Source organism: Branchiostoma floridae, chromosome 12 (genome assembly GCF_000003815.2).
Source record: "Branchiostoma floridae strain S238N-H82 chromosome 12, Bfl_VNyyK, whole genome shotgun sequence".
Classification (NCBI taxonomy): Eukaryota; Metazoa; Chordata; class Leptocardii; order Amphioxiformes; family Branchiostomatidae; genus Branchiostoma; species Branchiostoma floridae.
Genome location: NC_049990.1, coordinates 7,212,261 through 7,236,462, shown reverse-complemented (window position 1 = coordinate 7,236,462; position 24,202 = coordinate 7,212,261). Strand labels below are relative to the sequence as shown.

Sequence of the window (24,202 nt, the reverse complement as noted above, 5' to 3'; positions counted from 1 at the left end):
TGTCATCTTTCTCCCTCCATCTGCGAGAGAAGGTGTGCCCCGTCCCCGTAGCTCGGTCACTTCGGCACGGCCCTTACACGAGAAGGCGGACCCCTCAAACCTTCCCCCTCACAACTACCATCATTACACCGGGAACGAAGATTGTGGACCAGACGGGAAAGGTTTCTACAAGCTCTTCGGAAGAGCAAGTACAGATCATCGCGTGATCTTGGAACAGACTTGACTTGGTAGAACTTTAGCAGAAAGGAGTCATGGATTCCAGAGTTACTTGCGCCGCGTGTGCGCTAGCAGTTCTAATGATGTGTTACATGGCGGCAGCTGAGGTAAGACCTTTTAGTTACCACTTTATGATGTGTTAGAATAGAGTGGCTTTTTGCAAACTTGTGGCAAGTTTATGCCGTTCTCTGTGATGGGTTATCGTACGATTGGGACGGAAATTTACAGCGTGTTGGAGATTTGCCCAGTGTCGTAAGGCGGTAACCAAGACCATATGTCACAAATTATTTTTCTTTTCTGTCCAGCAGATAAGGTAGGAAAAAATTGCGTTTTTTTGCGTCGCTCTGGTTGAAAACGATCACTATCAGATTTCGCACGTAGGTGTAGTAGCTCAGGTTGTAAAGCCGTGTCTGTTGAGACAGGGAAGTACCCTAATCCTGACAGTGGCAAGTCAAACTGCGTTAGATAACACTGCGACCTTATGTCACACTGCAAGCATGTCCTAGACGCGACAAATAAGAAGCGGGCTCGTCTGAAAGTCTTGCGACTTCTAGTAGTGATTGTCAATGTTTTTTCCTTGAATCTATTTAGAAAAGAGAGTTGTGATACTTCAACCAAAGAAGCTTTGCGTTTTCCTTTACTTCACAATATCGTCGTAAACACATATATTTTATGAGCTCATAATGTTTGCTGATGACTGGTTTACGTCATGGCTCCACTCCATGAACACTGGAAGTTCGATAAAAAAATGGACACGACTTTTTCAGCGCTTTTTTTAGTCCTGTGGAGTCGGTTTGGTCGGTTTTGCTGAGACATTCCAGGCGAGGTATTGAAAGTACGCCGCTTCAAATCAGAACCATGCATCAAACGGAGAAATAAAACTGGATCCAGATGCGCCCCGCGGCTCGGAGACTTCTCCTGCGCTCCCATTTCGCCGTAATCAGAGTAACGCCTATCTAATACTAGTAACCTCCACCAGCAGGCTCCACGGGTCGCTGGGAAAATAGTAGAAATTGGCCAAATAAGACAGAAAACACGCCAGAGGAGTTACATGGTCGAGGAGTACAATATTTGGCCAATTTCTACTACTAGTATTTTTCTGGAGCCTGGTATTTTTCTGGAGCCTGGTAGAGGCTAACGCCTAGTACCTAACCTGACCAACAGTCTCTCTTAGGAATTCAGACTGGGTTTCTTCGGTACTTGCTTCTATCCCCGCCCGGACAACACGACTTTTGCCTGTCTAAAAAGTTCTTTCCATGGGAGCTTAGGGAAAATTTCCTTAGGGGTATTTTGCCCTAGATCTAAAGGACTAAAGAGCTGGCCTATGTAGGCCCGGAAACAGTCTGGCAACTAGGATAGCCAAAGATTCGAGGGTGGTGGCCCGGTTACAATAGTCTTAGACCATAGGCCAAGTATAGAAAACTGTAGAATTCCAGTTTCTTAATTTCTGAATCCAATGATTTTGCAAGCATTGCGAATTGCATTCCTTCCGAAAGTAGGCTTATTAGGCATCTGGTGACAACTTTTTCATGGCACTTCTTTCTTTACTTCTGGACACAGAATGATTCACAAATCAGTGTTATTTTTCAAGGTATTCATCTAACTGACCAATTTGAATTTTCCCGTCCCGTTGTCACATGTATACTAGTACCCACTCAATCACTACAGTTGACATGGTGGAAAGGGTAGTAAATCATGATATTTGATTTACGCACACAACTCATGTAGAGGAGGGGGCGGCCAAACCCCAGGACCGTTTACTTACTCAGTATCCAAAAACAAATGGGTGGTCCCTTCCGCTTTGCCAAAGTGGGTTTCCAAGGGAGTCCATCAAATTCCCGTTTGATTGAAAACAAAACTCTAATTTTGAACCTGGTGCGGGCACCACATAATTTTCTTGGCTTTGTGCCGTCAAATTAAAGTAAACAAATACGGAATAGAGAAAAATCAAACAAACTTAAGACAGTGTCAAATAGGTCAAGAACGCCCTCTATGTGGAGGCTTTGAGCGTCAAACCCCCAGTACTTTAAAGAGCCCAACACTGAGAAGCTCTGACGAAGGTGTCTGAGAGACATCGAAACGTAAGCTATGTAAGTACCCACTGGTTGTGTACAAAGAATTCTCCTTCATCCTATATTCTACCAACCTGATGAAACTATTTTCGGGAGCCCAACACTCATACAAAGAGAAGAGTAGGGTTGAGCGGTGTCCTTGGTCATAAACGTGATTCTCAGTTACGGAAAATCATGACGCTCCGTCCCAAGCCTGTCACGCATGGCCTCATGACCTTCTCCATAACATGGTTGGGAGTAGGTCGTCACTGCACGGTTAACTTTGGTTGGGAGTTGGTCGGTAAGACTGCATGGTCATCTTTAGAAGTCACGTCAGTCGACTATGAATTAAAAAAAACATATTTGATAATTTCATATGACCTCAGTTCTGCTTGAATGTGAACAGTGTAGTGAACTGGGGCTAGATAGGATAGGAGGATTTCCATGCTACTGCTAACCCAGTGCCGACTTTGTTTGGTGAGGACTGACTGCCATGGAAAGTCCGTGAATATGTAACATGGACCTTTCGCATCTGGTTCGACGGAAAGGACAATGTGCACTGCCCTGCCACATCTGACTGGGGGATTTTCTAGCAGCGCTGTTCCTGATCCAGTTTGGCGCGACCCGGGAGGGCTCTCTGCAGTTAATCCATTTTCTACCCGTTTTATCGGTCGGCAGATCCGGCCCAGATAGGGAGGAAATAATACTCCCAAATAGCTGCGATAAGGCTGGAAAGGGGGGGGGGGGTGTTGGGTACAGGGGAGGGGCGTTAGTAGCCTGGAATCCAGCCTGGTTAGGAGAGCAACCTTGCTTTACCATACTTAACTTTATTCAAGTTGCGACAAGTACAATGCATTATGACACTAGCCAGCAGCCTTTAATCGTAACCTTTGGAAGTGCACAAGACAGAGGTTTTCGACTGTCAGTTCTGCAGCCAACTTTGATAGTAGCCTGGGTGCCAGATTGTTTCCAGGGACTTTGGGCCTACACAAGCCAGCTCCTCGGCTCTATGACCAACACGCCGCCAATAAACGTTTGTCATAGCCCCATGAAAGATTTTAAGTGCTTTCAACTAGTTGTCTATCGTAAACTTTCATTGATCTGATGGCATGTTGGCACGATAGCCGACAAGCTTGCTTGTGTAGGCCCAAGGAACTGTCTGGCGTCCAGGCTAAACTACAATTGTATATTAATATTGATGTTTTTCAAGTACAAAAGAGCAGTCCTACCATAATTTAAGATAGGGCGGAGGCTGAAAGCACATGGATTCAGTCAAAAGATAAATATTTGACCTTAATGATTACATGGATACCATTTATCAGTCTACTCAGACTGTGGAATCCCCCACATTGTGGTCTCACCAGTCAGTTATTAGCCACACGGAAATGCCAAAGTCTCGAAACGGTGGGAATCTTGTCAGTCCCTAGCCTGGATACCATACCCAAACCTCAAAAATATCTTTCGTGTTTTGAGCACGGTAGATACTTTGAGATCGGGCTGGGGTTTGGTAACCAGGCTAGTCAGTCCCCGGACGGTACATTTCTTGTCTTTGGCCTATGTTAGGTCTTAAGTCTGGAAGCAGTCTGTTTCCAGGGGACACAATGCTAGCCTGGAGTCCGGCCTTGTTCGCTTTGGTGCGCTTCCGAAGGTCGCTTCCTTTCTTGGCAGGGTAGCGACCTTCGACTAGTTCGAGAGCGGACCAAAGCGAATAAGGTCGGACCCCCGGCTAACACAGTCCAGCACCACCTCGGTGGCTCCAGGGTCAACATGCTTTGATTTTACCTCCGTGATGATCATGAAGACCCTGGGCCACAGGTAGTCGAGGCAAAATGTCCTTTGTAGAGCATTGATTGTCCCTGATGCCGAGGAGCTGGTCCTGGAACAGTCTGGCTTCCAGGCTAGAAGGACCTCCAACATACGCTTTTGATATCCGCGACACGTCTGAGAAAGATGACATACGGAATTACTTTTGCTGGTTGTCATTGGTCACAGACGACGCGTCGACGCCTGAAAAATGGATGGAAGTAACCCTGTAGATAGATGTCAGGGTCAAGGACACTATAGTCTATACTGGTACTAGACTTCTTTTGCAACAATGTCTTAACATTACTAGAAATAACAGAAATAAGGAAACAATTCTGAAATTGCTCATGTGTCTTACTACTAGGGCCAGGCTGATGGTCGCTCCCTTCCCACTTTCTTTATTTCAAAGCTCTAAGAGCAGACAGGATACAGTAAATAGTTGACAGTATGAATGGCATATTCTTGGCTCCCCAAAAATGATGTAATAGTGCAAAAAAAATGGGCAAAAGTTGCCTACCGATTTTGAAATCTAAGTGGTCTGGAAGGTTGAAGTCATATGACTGAAACACACAGAGCGTATGTGGCATACCAAAACATTCTAAATTCTCCATCTTTGTCCTTCATCTATTTTTTTTGACTTAGGAAGTCTTTGTAGTTTACTCATAACCATTCGTCAACTTTCGGCATACATTTGCCAATTTTCAGCTGTGTATGATTGATTTATAGTATTTAAACCTCTTTCTTGGAACGGACGAAAATCTATGCGCGCGCAGTTGTCACCTGTATGTTGTGGCCTTATTTTCGGACTCGGACGCCTTCTGTTGCCCAACGACGCAAGCTGTTGAACTTGAAGTTGAGGCTAGATTACTGGCTATTTTCCAGTTAAAACAGCAAACTCACTTCCTTACCTTTTAGCACTTGGAATAACAAAACCTGGCGGACCGATCTGCCAACAACTACCTAGTATGCTGGCAACCCTTCACGGCCAAGTCCTTCTGTTCGTCGGAGTATTTACTTAAACTATGTTGACTCTTTCCGTATCTTAGCGGGTGATGATCGACTGATTGATAGATGTAAGTTCTAGAGCCGTTTTTACCACCTGTAAAAGGGCATGAAATTTCGCGACAGGGGTGTGCATGTGGGTGTTCGTTAGCCTGGTATCCAGCCATAATATAGCTCCCGAGTCTCTTCTCTCCTCTTTGCAATTACGACTAGGTGTTCGTGATGGCCAGAGCCTTTACTTAGGATTTCGACCCTAACCATAAGACTACAATTTGAAACAAGGGGGTAAGCCAGCAGGAGATCAACAAAATTTTCGGAGTGTTTTTTTAGTTCGTTTTGAGTTCGCGGTGAAAAGATCACAGCGCTAGCGAAAACCGCAAACACAAGACCACCGGGAACATTTCCCTCTTTTATAGAACATGTATTGTATTTTGTGCTTATCCAATCCCATTTACGACTATCCAACTCTCCATCTACCATTTTGTCTACGACCTAGACCAGACAACATTCCAGCTTGCCCAAGGTCATTTGTCATTCGTTACGGTCAAAGTTCGGACCCAGTCTGTTCCCCTGGCTATCACCCCATGTCTAGATCTCTACGACGGGACATAAATTCTGGTCCTTATCTATTTAGGCAAGGACATATCCCTGTAGAAAAAAGTAAAGAGGTCGACCTTAGACTAGCCTGGATGCCAGGCTGCTACCAGGGGTTTTTACATCCAGCTCGCAAAACGTAACACTTGAATGGTAAACATTCACGGTTCACCTATAAAAATCACCATGCCAGAAAATTGTACAAGAATGTCAAGAATGGCGAAAAGTCACGAAGATAACCACATGGCACATGTCATAGGTTTTGTATTTCAACTTTGAGCTCCGTCCAATATTTCTTAATGCCAAGATATTTCCCGAGAATTAACCTTGGTGACACGTAAGAATGTAGTGAATTGCGAAGTCGGTGGGGGTATAGGGCACGTTGTGGTTTGTTTTCGGGTAGATACTTGTAAGAATTGGATTCCAAGCCAGGCCAAACAACTACATGTATGCATAGTGTGTGTGTAAACGCTAGCATTTCCTTGGAAAGGTTATATATAGACGTATGGTTACTATACTAGGATGATACTCAGGCTAATACATTATTTAGATGGTCATGATGAATTTGGCTGTCTTGGTCGAAAGTACTTGGCTATGCATGTCATTTTTACCAATTCATCGTACATCTAGATTTTGCCCAACGCCCCATGGTGGCTTTCCTTGGCCCCATGGTAGCACAGGTAGTCTCCAAGCAGATCTGTCAGCTGGATGAAAAATAGAAAAATTTGGCCAAATAGGGACAAATAGGTCGCCATGGGATTTCAGTCAGTCTTTTGCAGTCTATCTATTCGACGGCCGGTCAGTTCACTTCTAGGCCAATCAATTCCTACTAGGCTTTTATTCCTAACTTGGCCATAGTCCCCTATTACTAGTGCTATTCGGCCAGTCCGAAGTCTGGTAGAGACTATAACATGTATAGTACAAGGCTGGATGTACCCAGGCTAGGCTGGAGGCCGCACACTGTACAAAGTAAGCTCGGAACTCCAGGAATGTTCGGCCCGATATCTGTGAGAGGATCTCCCCGTCTCCGGGGGGTTCTGGATAACAACAAAGGCGGCCTCTCAAAAGGATCCAATGTCACGGATGTTGGTCTGGACATGTGTCTTCCTCGGGTCAATTTTCGGATGCTTTTTGTGCGGCCGCGCTAAGTGTTCCAGTCACCGTTTCAGAAAAGACGCCAGGGCTCTTCCAGACAGAAAGAAATATTAATCGAAACCTACTTGACATGCTTGAGGCTAAAAGGGCAGAAAGGATTGGTGAATATTTTGATGGATGGGATGAAGGGGATTGGTGAAAGATTGATTGATTTCATTGGTGGATTTTCTGGAATTGATTAAGTTCGTGTGGGCAAGGACCTTGGGCCAACACGCCCCCTAAAAATCTCCAAATTGGACAAACATTTCAAGGAAAGAAAGAGTTTCAAGGATGCTATTTATAAGTAGACCCTAGCCATGAGATCATGCCCTAGCCCTCTACTGAGGCTAAGAACAGGGATGGATGGAGGAGACTTGTGCTTGAGGCAACCATGGTTCCCGACCCTCTAGATGAGGATGGGACTAGGTGAGGAGAGGTGAGCCCTCTACTGTGCAGAAAATTTGTTGGACACGCCTTCACCTAGCCTGGGTGCTAGGCTGTTTCCAAGGCCTATACAGCCCAACTCCTCAGCTCCAGGGCCAACATGCCCCCAAGGAAGTTCTACAGCAGGTCCCTGGAGTCTGTAGCCTGGGTACCACACCCCAGCCTGTCACATATAAGCCATACTTTGTACCTTGTACATTTGTTGTGCAATTAAGTTATCATTATAAGCGAGGCTCGGGCGATTGCCGCAGAATCGTCGTCCGTATATCCAGGCTATGGAGTCTGGTATCAAAGCCAGCCTTCACAGAGAGTTTCCCGGCCTTGATGCTGTTTTATCTCTCTGTCGCATCCCCATCCCTGACTTCCCGATAGACAAAGTGGACATATCCGGCTGCGCGCGCGACCTGTTTCAACCCTTCTGCTTAGGATTTAGATGCCGTTCTGCACGGGTGCGCGGCGTGGGAGGGAACCCTCTATACTTCTTACAACTAGAAGCTGTCTGATCGAAAGATTCTTGCGATTGTTCTCCTTAATCGGATGAGTAAATAGAGCAGTTACATTCGTCGTAGGCAAACCTGGATTCCAGACTGTTTATCAGGGCCTAGTTGTCACAGACCAAGTCTTCGGCTCTTGGGCCAACACCCCCCCCCCCCTAAAAACAGGCTAGTTGTAGGCTGTCGTGCGAATTTTATGTCGTAGAATTTCAAGCAGACTGAATCGACCGAAAACATAGATCTAAAACAGTCTGTTCGGTATCAAGACAGCTGAGTTGTGTACGAATCCCAATAATTTCCCCAGTTTGCGATCGTACGACTAAATAGCACGACGAATCGAATGTCACCTGGGTCTACTACCGAGGCGATGGTTTTTCGGGCCTCAGGGAACCACACAGATTTTCTTTGTTTTCTCCTCGCTGGTCCATGAAATTGAGGTAACGGTAAACAAATACTAGTAAAAACAGTGATAGATAGATACACACGACCTCCCTACACCTGCTTTCATTGCCCTTCATCTTCCAATAATTACTTGTAATTGGGCCCAAGTTGACCTTGTCACTTCAAGATCCAGATGTGTGACCTTAAGTAAGCCTGGTTAGCACTTAAAGAATCTGTACGAAGGAGGAGTGATGGCTGTTGAGTTAGATCATCGCTACGTTGATGAACGCCGTCGGCCATCTTACTTGATGCGGCGTCTGGCTCAACTTGACACAGGCAGTATCCAAGGTCACGGATCGCTGAAATGGTCTAAAAATTCCCACAATATAACATGGAGAAATACGAATGCCTTGGCAAATGCCCTGTGTGGTCTCTGTTGAATAGAAATATAACGAAGGAAACTACAAGTCAACACCAGATCGCTGGAACGTATCAAAGTTGGTTATTGCTCAGATTGCTCGTGATCATCAAATGACGGAAGAGATAGGCTTCGACTTGTTCTTTACGTCCTTTACTGCGTTAGGAGTTTTTCGGGCTTTTTATTTTTGGCAGCTTTTTGTGTATTCTTTTCAGCATATCTAAAGACAAAAACGCCCAACAAAGCGTTTATACTAGTATTTTAGAATAGAACGGCGTCGAAACAGCTAGGGAGTACGGAGAGTAGGTATGAACATGTCATGTGATGTCGCCACGAATTTGGTCCATCACACCGAATTGCCTCTACAATAAGTGTGTTGGGCTATCAGACGTGAAGGCTTTTGACGCCTAATCCTTCTCTATGCACAAGCCCCACTGAATGACTTTCAGTTCAAAGTCGCTTCTCTTGACACCCAGGGCGACCAAAGGCCTTGTCTTATGTCACCCTGCATATCCTCCAACGGTTCTAAGCGCGACCCTGCCGGGCAACAGATGGTCCGCATTTTCGGGACTAACGAAAAGAAGAAGCATCTCTTCTCATCAGAGAGCGCAGGCTAATGAGACCACAACCGGCACTAGTCTCTAACCAGACTCCTTGGGTGGCTGAGAAAATACAGTAGAAGCCAGTTAATTGCACAATGAATAATCACACACTTCTGCTAATTGCACGAAATCCCCAAATCCCATGGTGGTGCGGTTTGTACCATTCGGATAATTGAACGAAATGTACTGGAAAATAGGGTGTGCAATAAAGCGGCTTCCACTACTGTACTATAGGCTGCCATAGAATATCGACCAGTTACCCATCCTTGCTTGCCTCTGTGCTAACTCCTCTGGCATATCATTCAGCCCATTTGTCCTCTTTTAGCTATTTTCTCAGCAACCCACATACGTACTCTTGTCTAGACCTGAAGCGTAAAAACAGTGGCGTCAATTGTGTTCATAGAGGACATAAAGTACATTCTCAGAGACATTTGGCGATAAACAATCTCATTTAGTAGTCTCAACAGTAGCAAGCAAGAACGCGACCTTACATACACAACTCAGTTGCTCACGGGAGTAAGTAGAAAAGATGTTCTACGTTATCTAAAGAATTAAAAGCCTGGTGGATGTGTGGGATTATTCTTCTTATTGCTAACATATTTGTGTTTGTTTCAGGAGCACGACACAATTGATTTCCACCTCAATGTTGTGTTATCAAAGGAGAGAGGGGAGCAGCTAAAGAAAATACTGGAGGTATGTCTACTTTTATCAAGGGCTGAATGCTAGAATGGCCGTAAACATGTGCTTTTATGTTATCTAATACTGTATGTAGTCCTAGTTTCTTGCTCAATTTCATGAACATGGGTGGTCTGAACCGTTAATTTGGGCAAGGCGACTGTCCTGTTAGCAGTAGCTGCAGAAATGTGTTTTGATACAAGGTCCATAATTTTTTTTATTTGCCCCGAGACTAGTAGATTTATTACGTGCCCCTGCCGCAACTTTGATGGAGTACCTCATGCAGAAAGTCTTTAAAAGCTGACTCATGACCTCCCGACCTTCCCAGACCATGGTTAGTAGCAGTTAACCGCAAGGTCATCTGTGGTCGGGAGTTGGTCGGCGAGGTACTCTGCCGGTCTTTGAATATACTAAAGTTTGTGACTATGAATTTTGAAAAATCAATCTGGCAAGCCATATTCTGCCTGAAAGTGATAAGAGGATCGAACTAGAGTTAGAATAGGATAGATTCTAGGATACTCCAACAACCCAGCACTTGGCCTTGGCTGGGGAGTGGTCATGAGCAAAGTCTTGGGAAAGTCCTGAGTGTGTGAAGGCTTTAAAGCAGGAATCTCGAGTCACGTTGGTTGTACTCGTACAATCAAGGAGCCTCATCAACGTGGTTCAATGCAGTTCACTGAAGTTTATTTGAGAATGGCGACCTCATTAGTGATGTAAGAACAGACTCTAATGATCCCATTAACTCATTTATCGAAGGATGTAAACACAATTTGTAGACCACACATTTACCGGTAGTACTAGCTGTGTTTCGCTAAACTTCGCCGCCGTAAAGGGCTGTAACTGGCCCCTCCCGGCTGGCTGGATGTTGGGCGGGCCGCTATAAGCCGGGACAGAAGTATGATAAAAATCCTCAGAACACACTGTAATCCACGCTCCCAAACTTGTTGACCACATACTTACTTTCGAATTGCAGCACCATTAGGTGCCTAATAAAAATACCGTCAATACGCTGCTAACTTTGTTGTCATCTTTTGAAAACGACCCGAAGCAGTTCAGCTCTTTTGACAAGTCACGTCGTTCAAAGTGGCCGTCTTGGAATTTTCTTGAGGCTTTATCTTGATGCAAACATTATGGATCGAAGGCATAACGAGAGACAGATGTTTCTCGCTGTGGTGAGTGGTGCATTCGGAAATATGTTGCCCTGGAAGAGGATCTTACAGCAGCCTTTGTTTCTAATCTAATATCGTGTCTCCTATGCTCAGCTACCAGCAGCTGTGGCTAACGATCGTGAACGCCGCCGATATACGGCTTAATTGAAGATGGCAAGGTGTTCTTTTGGTTAACGTTGCTGACTTAACAGGCATTTAAGTTTACACCTATTTCCCCACTCGACTCAGGGGAACATGGGTACCCAACATCGGTTAGGAACGTAACTCTCAGTCGAAAATGGAGATCATGTGCTTGAGAGCCACACCTTGAAAACATTAAAGATGCCACCTCATGCACTTTTCGAAAATGTTAGTGTCCATTCCAAAAATGTAGGTGTCAATCCGAAAGTGAGTAAGTCAAACCTTACTCTCTGGTCTTATTAAGCAAGCAGCTTATAGGTACTGGACAAATATAAAGGCGATTTACCGTTTATGCAAACCAAAACAATGAGCTGTACCACACGCAGTGCGGCACGAAAAACTGGTTCTGATCCCAACCTCTCACTTTCTTGTTCTGAAGTATTACAGAAGGTTGTAAATATAGGTGGGTTTAAAGAACACCCAGGACAGAAAAGGTCGCCGTAATGGGCTACCAATTCGAGTCATGTGGTGAAAATCATGACTGAGAAATGAACGGTAGTCAGTTTAATGTCTCGTTCTCGCCGATCTACAAATGCGGATAATGAGAACAAACCTGTGCCTGATCTGAGCCAGCGACCCTCGCAGCCACCATGCAAAGAAGCACTAGGGGTGCCGGTGGGTACCGGTACAGAAACTTCAGGTACAGGTACGGTCCAGGTATAGAGGATCATGTCCAGGTCCTGACCTGTACCTGGACCTAATTATCTGTAAAAACTTGTGAATGGGCAACACTCTAAACAATGTTAAACTTTGCTATAAAGGAGTACAGTAGAAACTGCCCAAGAAGACCATTCAAAGGATCGAGAAAATCAGGTTTATGTGGTAAGGTGGTCACTATAGGCAGGATTCTAAATTTTGTGTGTGTCAATGGGAAAACTTCTGAGAGACCTTAAGAAATGGTCACATTGGCCAGGTGGTCAGCTTGTAGTAGAGCTCTCTTGTACATGTTTCACTGTAATTGCATCCTTCAGTTTGTATCTACAGTCGGCCCAGTGACCTACTCTTCTCTTCAGGCCCTATTGGTCCTGTTACAAATCTTCAACATCTGAATGCAGCCACTTTGCTGCACCCCTCTGTTGTTGCTCTAGATACAAAAGTAAAGACGCTGTGAAAGTGTGAAAAACATAATCTTTTCTTCAGGACCCCAAAAACTTAGATCGGTCTCTCCTCTTAAGCCGCCTCACCCCTTTGCTCAGGACACGTGACTGCATGCACGTGTGATGTCAGCAATGGGTCAATGGTTGTTGGAAGTCAATATCGCCCCACGTCCCGGTTGAGAGAAAGTGTCAACACGGTGATTGTGCCTTCCTAACTCACAGAGTCGAAGTTGTAGACGTACTACATTGAATGACTATTTCAATGGCAATGGATATTTTCGGTTTTACTGGAAATCTCCATGTAACAGTTGTGGTAGTGCACCTACAGTCAAACCTGTCTATAGCGGCCACTCAAGGGACCGGACAAATGTGGCCACTATAGACAGGTTTGACTGTATACCCTATACTCCACGAACAGAAGAAAACTACGATCGCTTAGTGAGCTCACAAGATCCAAGGTGTAGGAAATGAAGAAAGACTGAACGCAACAAACGATCTAAATTATGATCAAAGAGAAAACGTTTAGTCGTGTTCAAATGATATTAGTGCTTCAGACTTGGTGTCACATTGCCACTAGTCACTACCTCTTGAGGGAAGTTCCCTTTTAACATTTGTTTTCATCACTGATCGAACACCTGCCAATGGAGCGTCGATGAACGTTAGACATCCAGGTAATAAGATATGCCAAAATGCAATTACTCAGGCAACTGGATATGATTTTGGAAACGGTCAGACGTTTCAACTGGTATCCACCAGTTTTCATCAGTGACACTGCTAGCGGAGCATCGTCAATGTCAACCACGCCGACGACCTTGACCTTGCAAAGCTAAGAACACTTCAAAGATCGTTTCATGTAGAAGGACACTGAAGTCGAACTTTTCCCGTCTAAGCCTCATGACGATGATTGTGTCGGGTTCTTTGACAATCATCTAGCAATTAAAAACATATTATATCGACGAATGATGGGTAGATAGAGGGATTTATGCATCAGTCATTAGTAATGATTGTCATCATTGTGCAGCTATGTCAGCATACATGGGCGTTTTCATTATCCTTGTATCGTGACACCAAGGTATGTGATATATGAGCCGCCCAGAGGCTTAACATCTGGGTAGTGTTTCAGCCTTTCAGGTGACCTGAAACGCCCTCTCTATCATACTGAGAAACATCTAATAGGCAGTATGCGAAATTTGTCTATTCTCCACAACACTCAATTCTTATCATTTGACTCTAGATTGAGTACACTCTATGACACGTAGATGTTCGTTATTAGGAAGAAGCCAATGTCTTGAATATTGGCAGCCTGAAAAGGGTAAAATTTCTGAAAAAGAAAAACGACAGAAACAACACGATACGACCTTAGGGGAGTACTGATTAGAATCAAAATGGCGTAAGCCTTGATGTTGACTTTCCCTGGCTCCCCGCCAGGGGGCAGCGCTAATGCGCAGCAGCTGTTGAACCTTTTCGCGAACAAACGGCAACTTCAAGCTAGTTTTAGACAGGCGCATATCTTACGCAATTTATTCTCAGCAAGCTACCTTGGCAGATCTGGAAAGGATTTGTGTCAAAAGACACTTAAGCGCTCGGTTTTAAATGACCAAACAAGGCTTATGATGAGGAAGAACCTGTTGCCTCATTTAGCCTTTCGGGGTGATGGATTCCAGACGGAAACGGTAGCCACTTTGAAGCTTACGAGTATTGCTATATTTATCAAGGCAAAGGGGCTACCAAGTGGGAAGATGTCTTTCCCGCTATCTGAAAGAAGAGACCTCCGATAGTAGAGATCTTTAAGCCTAGAACTCAAACTTTTTTGAGGGCATACACAGGCACGTTCTTCGGCTACAGGTCCAACATACCCCCAGGCCAAGGTAAGGTTGCCCAGGCCCCTTAGCTTTGAAGACGACTCACACACAGTCACAGTGGGGTGGGGTTGTGTGGGGTAACGGGAGGGTGTTCGTAACCCAAAGATCCTGGGTTCAAATCTGTTGATATGCTGCGGACCGAGTGCCCTTGGGAAAGGCACTTTATATGGCTTTCCTCACTTCACTCAAAATAACAGAATCTTAGGCTCTGATTCAGTGACTCCAGAGCCGAAGAGATTGCTGGTATTTGTAGTCCCAGGAAATAGCCTGGCTTCCAGGCTAAGATTTTTCGACTTCAGCCCATGGATAATTGTAAGCATCACCACACCATGTTACGATTGTCAGACGTCAACCGCCAAGTGACCGCAAGGGAATCCACCATCAGATAATCTGATAAGTGCCCCGTCCTTCCACACACACAAAAAGTGCCGACATTGCAAAGACCTTAGTGACATCTGGGCTGACTTAAGCCTGTGGTCACCCAGTTTGCCCCAAGAGATGAGTGTGTCATCATCGCCAAAACGGAGGCCGAGGATGGCATGGTGGTCTTGTGATTAAGGTCGCTTACTAAAAACCAAAGGTTCTTGGTTCGAACCTCTAGTAGGCCCAAATGTTGTATCCTTGGGAAAGGCGCCAATTACCTTTTTCCTCATTCGACCCAGGTGAGGTCAGGTGAAAGTAAGCACCTTGATCCGACTACATACATCCTGTTTGATGGGTTATAGAGCCAGAGGTCCCTTGTTCGAGGAGATCACACCTTGAGCTCGTTTATCTCAAAATAACCGACCCCACTTATCAAAATTGTAAGGGTGCATCTCAGCGTACAATAGTTACTGCCAATTCTAACATGAACTGCTCGAAGTCATGATCTCAAATATAGAAAGCCTTGAGGGGTTAATTCCGCGACCACGTTAAACAGCCTCACTACTCATTGGGTACCTGCTGGCTGGCAAAATACACCAGATGATTATTTTTGTAAAATTTCATCACAAAGATACATTATGAAAAAAACGTCCCTTCGCAGAGTCCCCCCCCCCCCCATAAAACTAGGGTACGCAGGTTTTTGCTAGGGTTGATCAGGTAACGGGAAACACAAAATTTCCCCCCTAAGCCTAACAAAGATATGCCCCTCGAGCTCGTCCTATGTGGGAACCAGCCCTTGGTATGTTCACACCTTACCTTTGGGCACCACACATGCCAGATGGCACCACAATCCAGCCTGTCAGCTTTCATTCTACTCAAGACGATCATGATTATGTCTATCTACCTTTGAGCACTTGAAAGCCAAAGCACATGTGGTCTTTCGCCTGGGATATAATTGTGTGGCGGGAACAAAACCCATATAACTGTACAACATGATGCTGCAGCTGACAACATTGTTTGAATCTCAAGTGTACTTGAAATGAAACTTAGAAATCGTTGTCTTTATTATTTACTAACAATTCTAGAGGTTCCTTTCCTTAATATTAAAACAAGATATTTTGTAATGGGATTGTCTACTATGTTTATCAAACTTTTAGTAATCTACAAGAACACGAAAAGTGGATTCACCACTATTCACCAGCACTACAGAACGACGGGCTATGGAACATTATCCAAATTCTGTTCACTTTTCCCTCTGTGAAGATGGAGTTCTTCATCCTCCATATTGCATATGAAAGGAACGTTTCATCAAATTTCATGTTACAGAATCATTAATGTATTGCCTTGATGGCCTAGTAGTTAGGCCTCCAGACACGAGAGTGAGCGCCATGGGTCCAACTCCTGGTAGCACTGGGTCGGACGTTTACTTGGAAATCCATTGACCTTCCTGACTCCATCTAACTTTTGGTGTAACATGTACTCGATTTCGGTTGGGAAGGTAAAAGCATATCACTACCTTGGGACCTTTACCTTTTAGTCTTACACAAAATTGTACATGTTGATTTGTTTCATTTTCAGTCACCAAATCCGAGGTCCACCAGGGTAAAAAGGAAAGCTGCCAAGGATCCCCTGTTGTTATGGCCACAAGCAACTGTTCCTTACAAGTTCGATGCCAGTGTAGGTGAGTGAAAATTCTAACACAATTTGTTCTTATTATCAAAGGTTTAGAGTGGATATAGTGACGTGGCCATAGGCCAACAAGCCCCTTGAATTGAGCTCTGGACCTTAATAGTTTCCAAGTTGTATCATTAAGTTTATGTATTTTTTCGTTGTCGTTGTACGCTGTCATTGTACTTGCGTTTTGTCATAGTCTGCATAGACTGACTGACAGTATAGTATAGAGTGGATATACTAGCAGACATGAGATCAAAAGGTCACAGTATTGATTCCAGCAAATCTGGCTTGACGTACATTTGTAGTGTCCTTGTGAAAGGCACTTAACATGGTATTTCTAATTCTATATCTACCCTCATCTGGTTGAAAAATCAGTACTTGACTTCTGTCGGGATGTAAAACTAAAAGGAGAGGGATGGGCTATCCCTTTTCAATATAGTGACCTATACACTGGATGACAACCTACTTAGCCTATGGCTTAGTATTTTGAGATATTCAGATAGTAGATCTCTTATGTAAATAATTATTTTTAATTTGGTGCTCTTAAGTACATTGGAGTGCATTTTACATTACATTACATTATGAGCGCAGATTAATATCTGAAAATAGTTTTATCAGGTTGGTAAAGTACTCAGCATAAACAGAGACAAGGAGGGATACTAGCTGAGAAAAATTTGGGACAGCATTCTTGCTGCAGCAGCGCCACCTACATCGGCTATAAGTAGCAGCAAGAATCAGATCCAGTCATTCTAACCCTGATTATGGTGTCTGATAGACATCGAAACGATGTGTAGATTTATACTGTTTTTGCCTTGTGTGCAGCACCCAGGGATAGAGCAGAGCTGATGAAGGCCATGTCCACATGGAGCTCACAGACCTGCGTGAAGTTTGCTGAGTCTACACCACAACTGGCAGGAACCTTAGGGCACCAGGACTTCATCACATTCGTCAAACACTCAACGTAAGACTGGACACATGTAGACGTAACACTGTGAACTGTTGTGGTTCTGTAACACTGTAGGTACATGTAGCACCTTTGTGGTAGTTGTTCATGCTGAATCTGGTTGCTTGGCTTTGTACTTTTTTTAGCTTGTCTCGGTAGCTTGTTTTTGTTAATACAGACATATTAAGTTTGCAGTTAAAGGGATGTTTGCTGCTATATTTCAACATTTGAAGGATTGAACCAACCGTACATTAAGATTATCAAAAGCAATTAAAAGCGGTTTCACTAGTATGCGCTCTTTTTCACCAACATTTGGTGTTTTTTTTCTCTCTTTCTAGAAACTGTGGGGCTGGTACAGGAAGAGCGCGAACAGGCTCACAAGCAGTGACGTACTCTGACTCCTGTATGTACGGCAGCTACAAAAATGATCCGGTGTGTATCACTTTAGTTACTTGTTCATTTCTTATTTCGTGTTTGTCATCCTAGAACTTTTAGTGGAACTTGTTTTATTGTGTACATTCTGTACTAGACGTGTTATCATCGATGGTCTTAATTTTGTTGTGGCAGATAGCATTTGATGTTGGGAAGAAGTGGGGTATGTTAGACCCTAATAGACTATTTAAAAAAAAATTAAACCAGGGTTACCTGTCACCTAGTTGGCATTTTTCAAAGATCCCTGGGGGGAAAAACCCATACATACAACACAACACCAATTGATAACAATGTCAAATCAAACAAATGGTAATACAGCAAGAATCAACAAATATTAACACAATTTAACTAACAACAAAGTATGGCAAATCAATTCTACAATGTTAATCCTAATATGAGTCGAAAAAAAAAAAATTAAAATGAATGTGTTTCTACCTCCAACCATACAGTCAGCTGTAGCGATGCATCTTCTGGGCAGTGCGATGGGGCTGTATCCTGAGATCCGACGTCCAGACCGTGACCAGAGAGTCATCGTTCTCACCGAGAACATCAAGAAGGGAGAAGAGTAGGTGTAAATTTGTAATGCTAAAGACATTCAAGATTGAAGGAAATCTTTTGTAGTAGGATTTAACAACAAGTTCAAATGCAAGCTATAAATGTTTGTTTCCGTCAGCCATATTCCTGCCAACTTTGTTGTCAAGTCATAAATTTATTAGTGTCATGTATGGCTAGCAAAAGTGTTAAGCATACATTCTGACAACAATGTTTAACATCCAGAAGTTAGATGCGCCAAAAAGCTGGCAAAAGGCAGTGGATTCTACCTCAAACGTCTTACCGTGTCCAAAATCATATCCAGTTGCTTGAGAAACTGCTTTTGGGGCATATTTTAATCAAGTAGAGATTGGCTATTATGATGCGACTAGGCAAGGGCTATGAAAGGATGATATTTGTCAAGAGAATATATCCGAGCTATGTTTACCTTTTTACGATCTACCCATGCAGATCCAAGTTTGCCAAGCTAACCCCGGGCCAGATCAACCTGTTCGACATCCCATTTGACTACCTGTCCATCATGCAGTGGGACGATGCGGTCAGTGTCTTTATCAACCATTTGTTACCAACATCTCTGCTTGTAACTAGAATGTTGAAATTACATTTTTGTCAACGGACTAGATAGAAGAGTTGTAACAGTTAGTACGTTTGTCAACAAGGGTATTTATAATATGCATATCGTCGTTCATTTACTAGTTGTCAGTTACAGACATTTTCATAATATTTACCTTTGTCAAGGTTATGTTTTGGGAGCGTAGCTGTGTTTCACTGGGATTGAACAGCATAACTCAAGAAGATTGTTGAGAAACTATGCACGTGGTCAGGTATTAACCTGTCGAAATTTGGCTATGATTTCTGGCCTACTGGCATCTGTCCTTGGTGCTGAAGCAGAACTTCTGGTATTTCTTGTCACTTTTTGTGACTGGATAATCTTTTGCATCCTTTGAGAGCTACTAAAATGACATGACATCAACTGACTGAGTATATGTATTGCTGTGTTTGGTAAGAAAGGAAAGTGATCTTATCTAGTTTTAACTCACTGAAGAGCTAGTCATCCACTGGTCGTGATTGAAAGGATAGAACTATATACAGTATTCACAGGTTCATTGTACAGGGGAAATTCCCCTAGCTTTTTCGACAAGCACAATGAACGGTGGACCACGGCTTAACTTCCCGTCATAAGGACTGCAACCCTTTCCTGTAGCATGCATGTTGGGTGATCGACACAGCCAGAATCAAACTCACGGCTAGTTCCAGAGACAGGGGCGCTAACCACTGGACTATGCACACCATGCACAACTGGTGGTCAATCCTGTAACTTTCATTTCCTGTTTATTCTACAGACATACAGTGCGAGCCCTGCCAACCGCAAGACGATTATCTCCAAGAACCCATACTTCCAGAACCTTCTTGGCCAACGCACCAGTCTCAGCTACTATGACATCAAGTTTGTCAACAAGCTCTACACCTGCGATTGTAAGCTTTTGTTTTACTTTCTTTGATTTTCGGTTTTGCATACATAGATATATTGGTGGGTTCTAGTTCAGAAAATTCAGGTACAGGTATGCTTCTGGTCCCTGTGAAAACATGTGAATAGGCGATACCAGGGCTGTCACCAGCTTGAAATCTTTTTTCGTCCCACTCATTGTTTGGGTGTCCATGTTGTTGATAAAAATACATTTTCAACAATTTCATGGCACTTTTGGGGATGGATGTTATGGAAGTTATGGAAGTTATTTTCTGTTCCAACAAGCAAATTTTGGGTCGGAAGGACGGGTCCAGGAGTTGAGACAGCCCTGAGCGATACTCAAAACAGATAGATACATCATGTATAACATTCAGCAGTTACTGTACATTAATTTTCAAATCAGTTGGTTGATCTCAAAGTCTGCCATATTGTCCTCCTTCCTCCCCAGCCAAGTGTGCAAACCGTGCGACCCCGTGCCCGGCAGCAGGCTACCGTAGTGAGCAGTGTGCGTGCATGTGTCCAGATCCCAACAACTGGAGGGTGGCAGCCGTCTGCCCTGGGCAGTCAGATCCTAATCAAGGTCAGTAAGAAGACATGTTTGCTTTCTCTAACACCTCCATAAATGTTTAAATAACAAAGCCCTCTCATACAGGGCTGTAACGTATCCATAAACCTTATCCATCAAAATGTAGAAATGCAAAATGAAAACATCAAAGTGCAAATATATGACAGACATACATGTACAGCCACAGTCACATTGGTGGAACCACGAACAGCTAATATTCTGAGGGATTGGTATATTTTGTTAGTATACCAACTCTGGTTAAAATCCTCTGATGGTTTGACCAACTTCCTGTCTTTGCAGACAAGAACTGCTACTCCAACAGGGGTGAGAAGTACCAGGGCACGGTGTCCAAGACTCAGACCGGGGAGACCTGTGTGCCATGGAACCAGGCTCTGGACCGCTTTTACAACATGGCCAAGTTCCCCACCCAGCTCGCCAAGTACTTCATTGGACCACACAACTACTGCAGGTTAGTGCTCCTCGTCGATATTACACCTCTGCGTGTGTGGAGGTTTGTCTGTTTTCTGTTTCTGTCTGTTTGCTTGCTTGTGCATCTACATTTACATGTATGTGAGTGGCTGGGCATGTCATAGCCTGGATGCCAGACCCCCGCCCGATCACAAAAATATCTATTGTGTGACGGGAAGTTAGACTGCAAGGTCCTATAGTTAGAGTGTTCTCAGAATTCCGGTTGGTTACCCCTTTGCCTATCAAAAACACATATTTGCAGTGTCATGATTGCGGGAAGACACCACGAAAATTATATTTGAAGATTTACAGCTGATAATGTTGTTTGTATGATTTTTCAGAAACCCTGACCCCACCCTGTTGGACCGGCCCTGGTGCTATGTGCAGTCCAAACTGGACTGGGACTTCTGCGTCGTTCCCAAGTGTGTGACCTCCGGCAACCCCAGTGCTAGCGGTAAGTGTGGCATAGGAATAAAATGGAGGGGATGGTGAAAAGGCAGAGTTGATGTTTCTTTCACAACACTACAAAACCATCCCAACACTGATAGCAAGCAAATGGTAGTTTCTGTCCCCCAGAACTAATGGACCATGGGCTCCTACTGGCCTTCTCTAGACCATCATGGTTGGGAAAATACTCTAGGAAAGCCACCAGTATGTTGGCACCGCGCCATCAGGCAGGGTAGCAAAGAATTGCAACGGTCACCTGACCGCCCTCGACCAATCAGAGCAATCTTGGTTTGGAAGCAGTCCGGTTTAGATGGACATTCCTCTCCTAACCTGTTTTCACAAGTTCAACTATAAATTTTGACAAATCAAACTGGGGAAGGTCATATTTTTTTGAAGGAATAGGATGGATTCCAGTCTAAACCCAACCCAGCAATGACCTTAGTTGGGGAGTGATCCAGATGGAGTGAATAGGAAGGTCCTGACAGGATGGTTCTGATTGGCCCTTAGCTTCCTGATAAAGCCTTAATTGATGATCTTAAAGTCAAAGGAAACCACAGAGATCAATGGTTGTGTCACACGGAGGCCAGAAGGTCGACCTCCACGATTCTGACCTTGAACTGTCCTTGACAAAAATCAAGACCATCTTCAAGAGGCCTGGCATCAGAAACACAAAGTGATGCAGATTAGGTCCAGCTGAGGGAAGGACTTACATCACAGTGGGTCAACTGCATGGTGGTGTTACTGATGTCTGCTTTATATTATCATAGTTATAAGGGCCGGTGTGCTGCTGAGTAAGACAGTCTAGACCAGCTGGGATTGACAAAGTTATGGCATAATGAAGGGTACTGAAACTTCAGAAATACCCTATATTTGGATTTTGAATTGTCTCATTCTGCAGAATTCAGCCATGTTTGTTTTCATCCACAGACACACAGTGCTGACAGAATAAACAGAATAAGAACCCAAGTTAATGATGATGTCTGGATGAAACGTGGATTTGTGTACAGTAACCAAACCGTAACTGTTTGGCATAACCTGTAAACTAGCTATGGGCATAATACACCAGTTACGTATAGTAAGCACAAGCTATGTAAGACCGCACTGAAGTGTTTGATCCAATCGATATCGCTCCATCAAAGGACCCCTACTCTTCTCTAAGTGTAGTGACCGGTGGGATCTTTAACATGCTCAAGGTGTCTCTCTCCTGAAATTCAGGACCTCCAGCTTTACTTGTTACTGTAGACAAGTTTATTTTTGCAAGGATTTTGCATTAGAAGGGGACTTAAAGGAGCTTCTTGTGGCATTTGCTGTTTAAACAATTCTTTACATCAGTAGTGATACAGTAGTGGTACATTGAAAGTACATGTATTGGTCAAGTTATGATGCATTGGTAGGTCCCTGATTCAATGCCATTCCTCACTCTTTTTCCAGGTTTGACCAACCCTAACCCAGCCATCAAGACCTGTGACCCACTGACTATCCCTAAAATGATCATCTCCAACTGCATCAACGGAGGGGCGTACCCACCCGGAACCGTGTGTAACCTGGCTTGCGAAGCCGACGGCGGAATGCTCACCTTCTCTGCCACTGTGTGCCAGGTGGATGGGACCTGGTCTGTACCGACCAACCCACTCAAGTGTGGCGGTAAGAACATATATCCTGGTACAGGGCCTCAATCTCAAAAGATTGAATACTCACTGATTTGAATACTGTATGAAGTTATTCATGGTTTAAAGTGTGTGGTAGCATGGAATAGGGTCTCAATCTTTGATTGAATACTCTGTGAGGTAAGTTTTGTAATTCGTGGTCTAAATGTGCGGTACATGTAAGTACATGTAACATTAGTTATAGGGTCTCAATCCCTTTGATTGAATACTGTACAAGGTCATTCATGGTTTTAAAGGTGCATACCACAATATGCAGTGTACAAGTCCCCTGGCATTACATAAAAGTACCTTCAACTTTGACATACACTGTATTATCGACAAAGCACACAAAATGTATTACTGTGCACACCTCAAATCCTGAATTACCAATTTAAGTCATCAGGTGTGCCAAATTAGTATACAAAGCAATTTTACTGGTATTACTCAACATTCAACAAACTTGATGGTAAGCTATAAGATTGTCTAGTACACATGTATCTGTAAGCTATCTATTGTATTCATCATCTTTGATTTGGTCATACTAAGGTTAGTGATGGTAATGTGAGGGTTAACTTTATATTGATACATGTCTAAGGCACAGAAATAGATGAAGCACATTCTATATGTTTCCAGGCTCTGGGACTGACTGTTACAAGGGACGTGGTGATACCTACAGAGGCCAAACATCCACGACGAGATGTAAGTTTATTTCAGTGTAAAGTTGTAGAAGTGAAACTAGTTGTGTGGTTGAAGAAGTGACGCAAATGTGATAGCCTTGAATGTACAATTTGCAGTTGCAAAGTTGGTAAGTGACACAATGCAACTACAGATGAGTCACTTTGTGCACTTCTTCTTCTTTGTGCAATACAGAAGTTAAAAAGGGTCTTTGACTATGATAGTTGGTCTGTCACTTCGATTAGATCTCTATTTGCACTCTGTATTGGATATTTGATTTGACGTTAGCAAAGGATGTCATCCATAAGATTTACTTGCTGTGGCCTCACTGACATACTTGAATCATTCCAGAGATCCCAAATCCAACTGGTTTTAATCAACAAGTCAGTCTTGATCAAAATCCATGTCATCTGGTTCAAATGATAAATGTAACTGCTACATGTGCTGGTCAAAGATTCCCTAACAGATGTTCTTCCTTCTTTGATTTTGCATATCACAAAACCAATGGCACATTAGAGAAATACTAGTATACAATGTATGTACATTGTATACGGCCTTCCCTGTTGCCTTTCTTTAGTCATATAGTGGCATGGATGTCAAGCAGATGTAAAAAAACTAAAATTGGTTACCCTGGGAGCCAGCCAGGACCGGGTAGCTAATGAGTTTTATTCGGGGAGCCAAGGCAGTCAGTCCGCCGATCTCACATAACTTAAACTCACAGGGCGCTAATAGGAGATCAGGCAGGCCTGACTGTCTTGGGCCACCGAATAAACTGTCCTAGCTGCCAAATCCTGGCTGACTCCCAGGGTAAAAATTGGTAGGTTTGGGTTTGAAACCAGTTTGATAG

General features: G+C 43.8%; 1 protein-coding gene across 1 annotated transcript in view; it reads left to right on the top strand.

Annotated features, from left to right (window-relative positions):
- LOC118427734 overlaps positions 1–24,202 on the top strand; it is a gene marked incomplete in the record, with an annotated part of 25,867 nt that continues 1,665 nt past the window's right edge. The window contains 13 exon segments of the mRNA XM_035837656.1: positions 1–323; positions 9,755–9,832; positions 16,064–16,166; positions 16,982–17,120; positions 17,441–17,534; positions 17,984–18,099; positions 18,537–18,624; positions 19,430–19,562; positions 20,003–20,134; positions 20,420–20,588; positions 20,929–21,041; positions 22,466–22,678; positions 23,314–23,379. Of these exon segments, the coding sequence (XP_035693549.1) occupies positions 252–323; positions 9,755–9,832; positions 16,064–16,166; positions 16,982–17,120; positions 17,441–17,534; positions 17,984–18,099; positions 18,537–18,624; positions 19,430–19,562; positions 20,003–20,134; positions 20,420–20,588; positions 20,929–21,041; positions 22,466–22,678; positions 23,314–23,379 (1,516 nt within the window).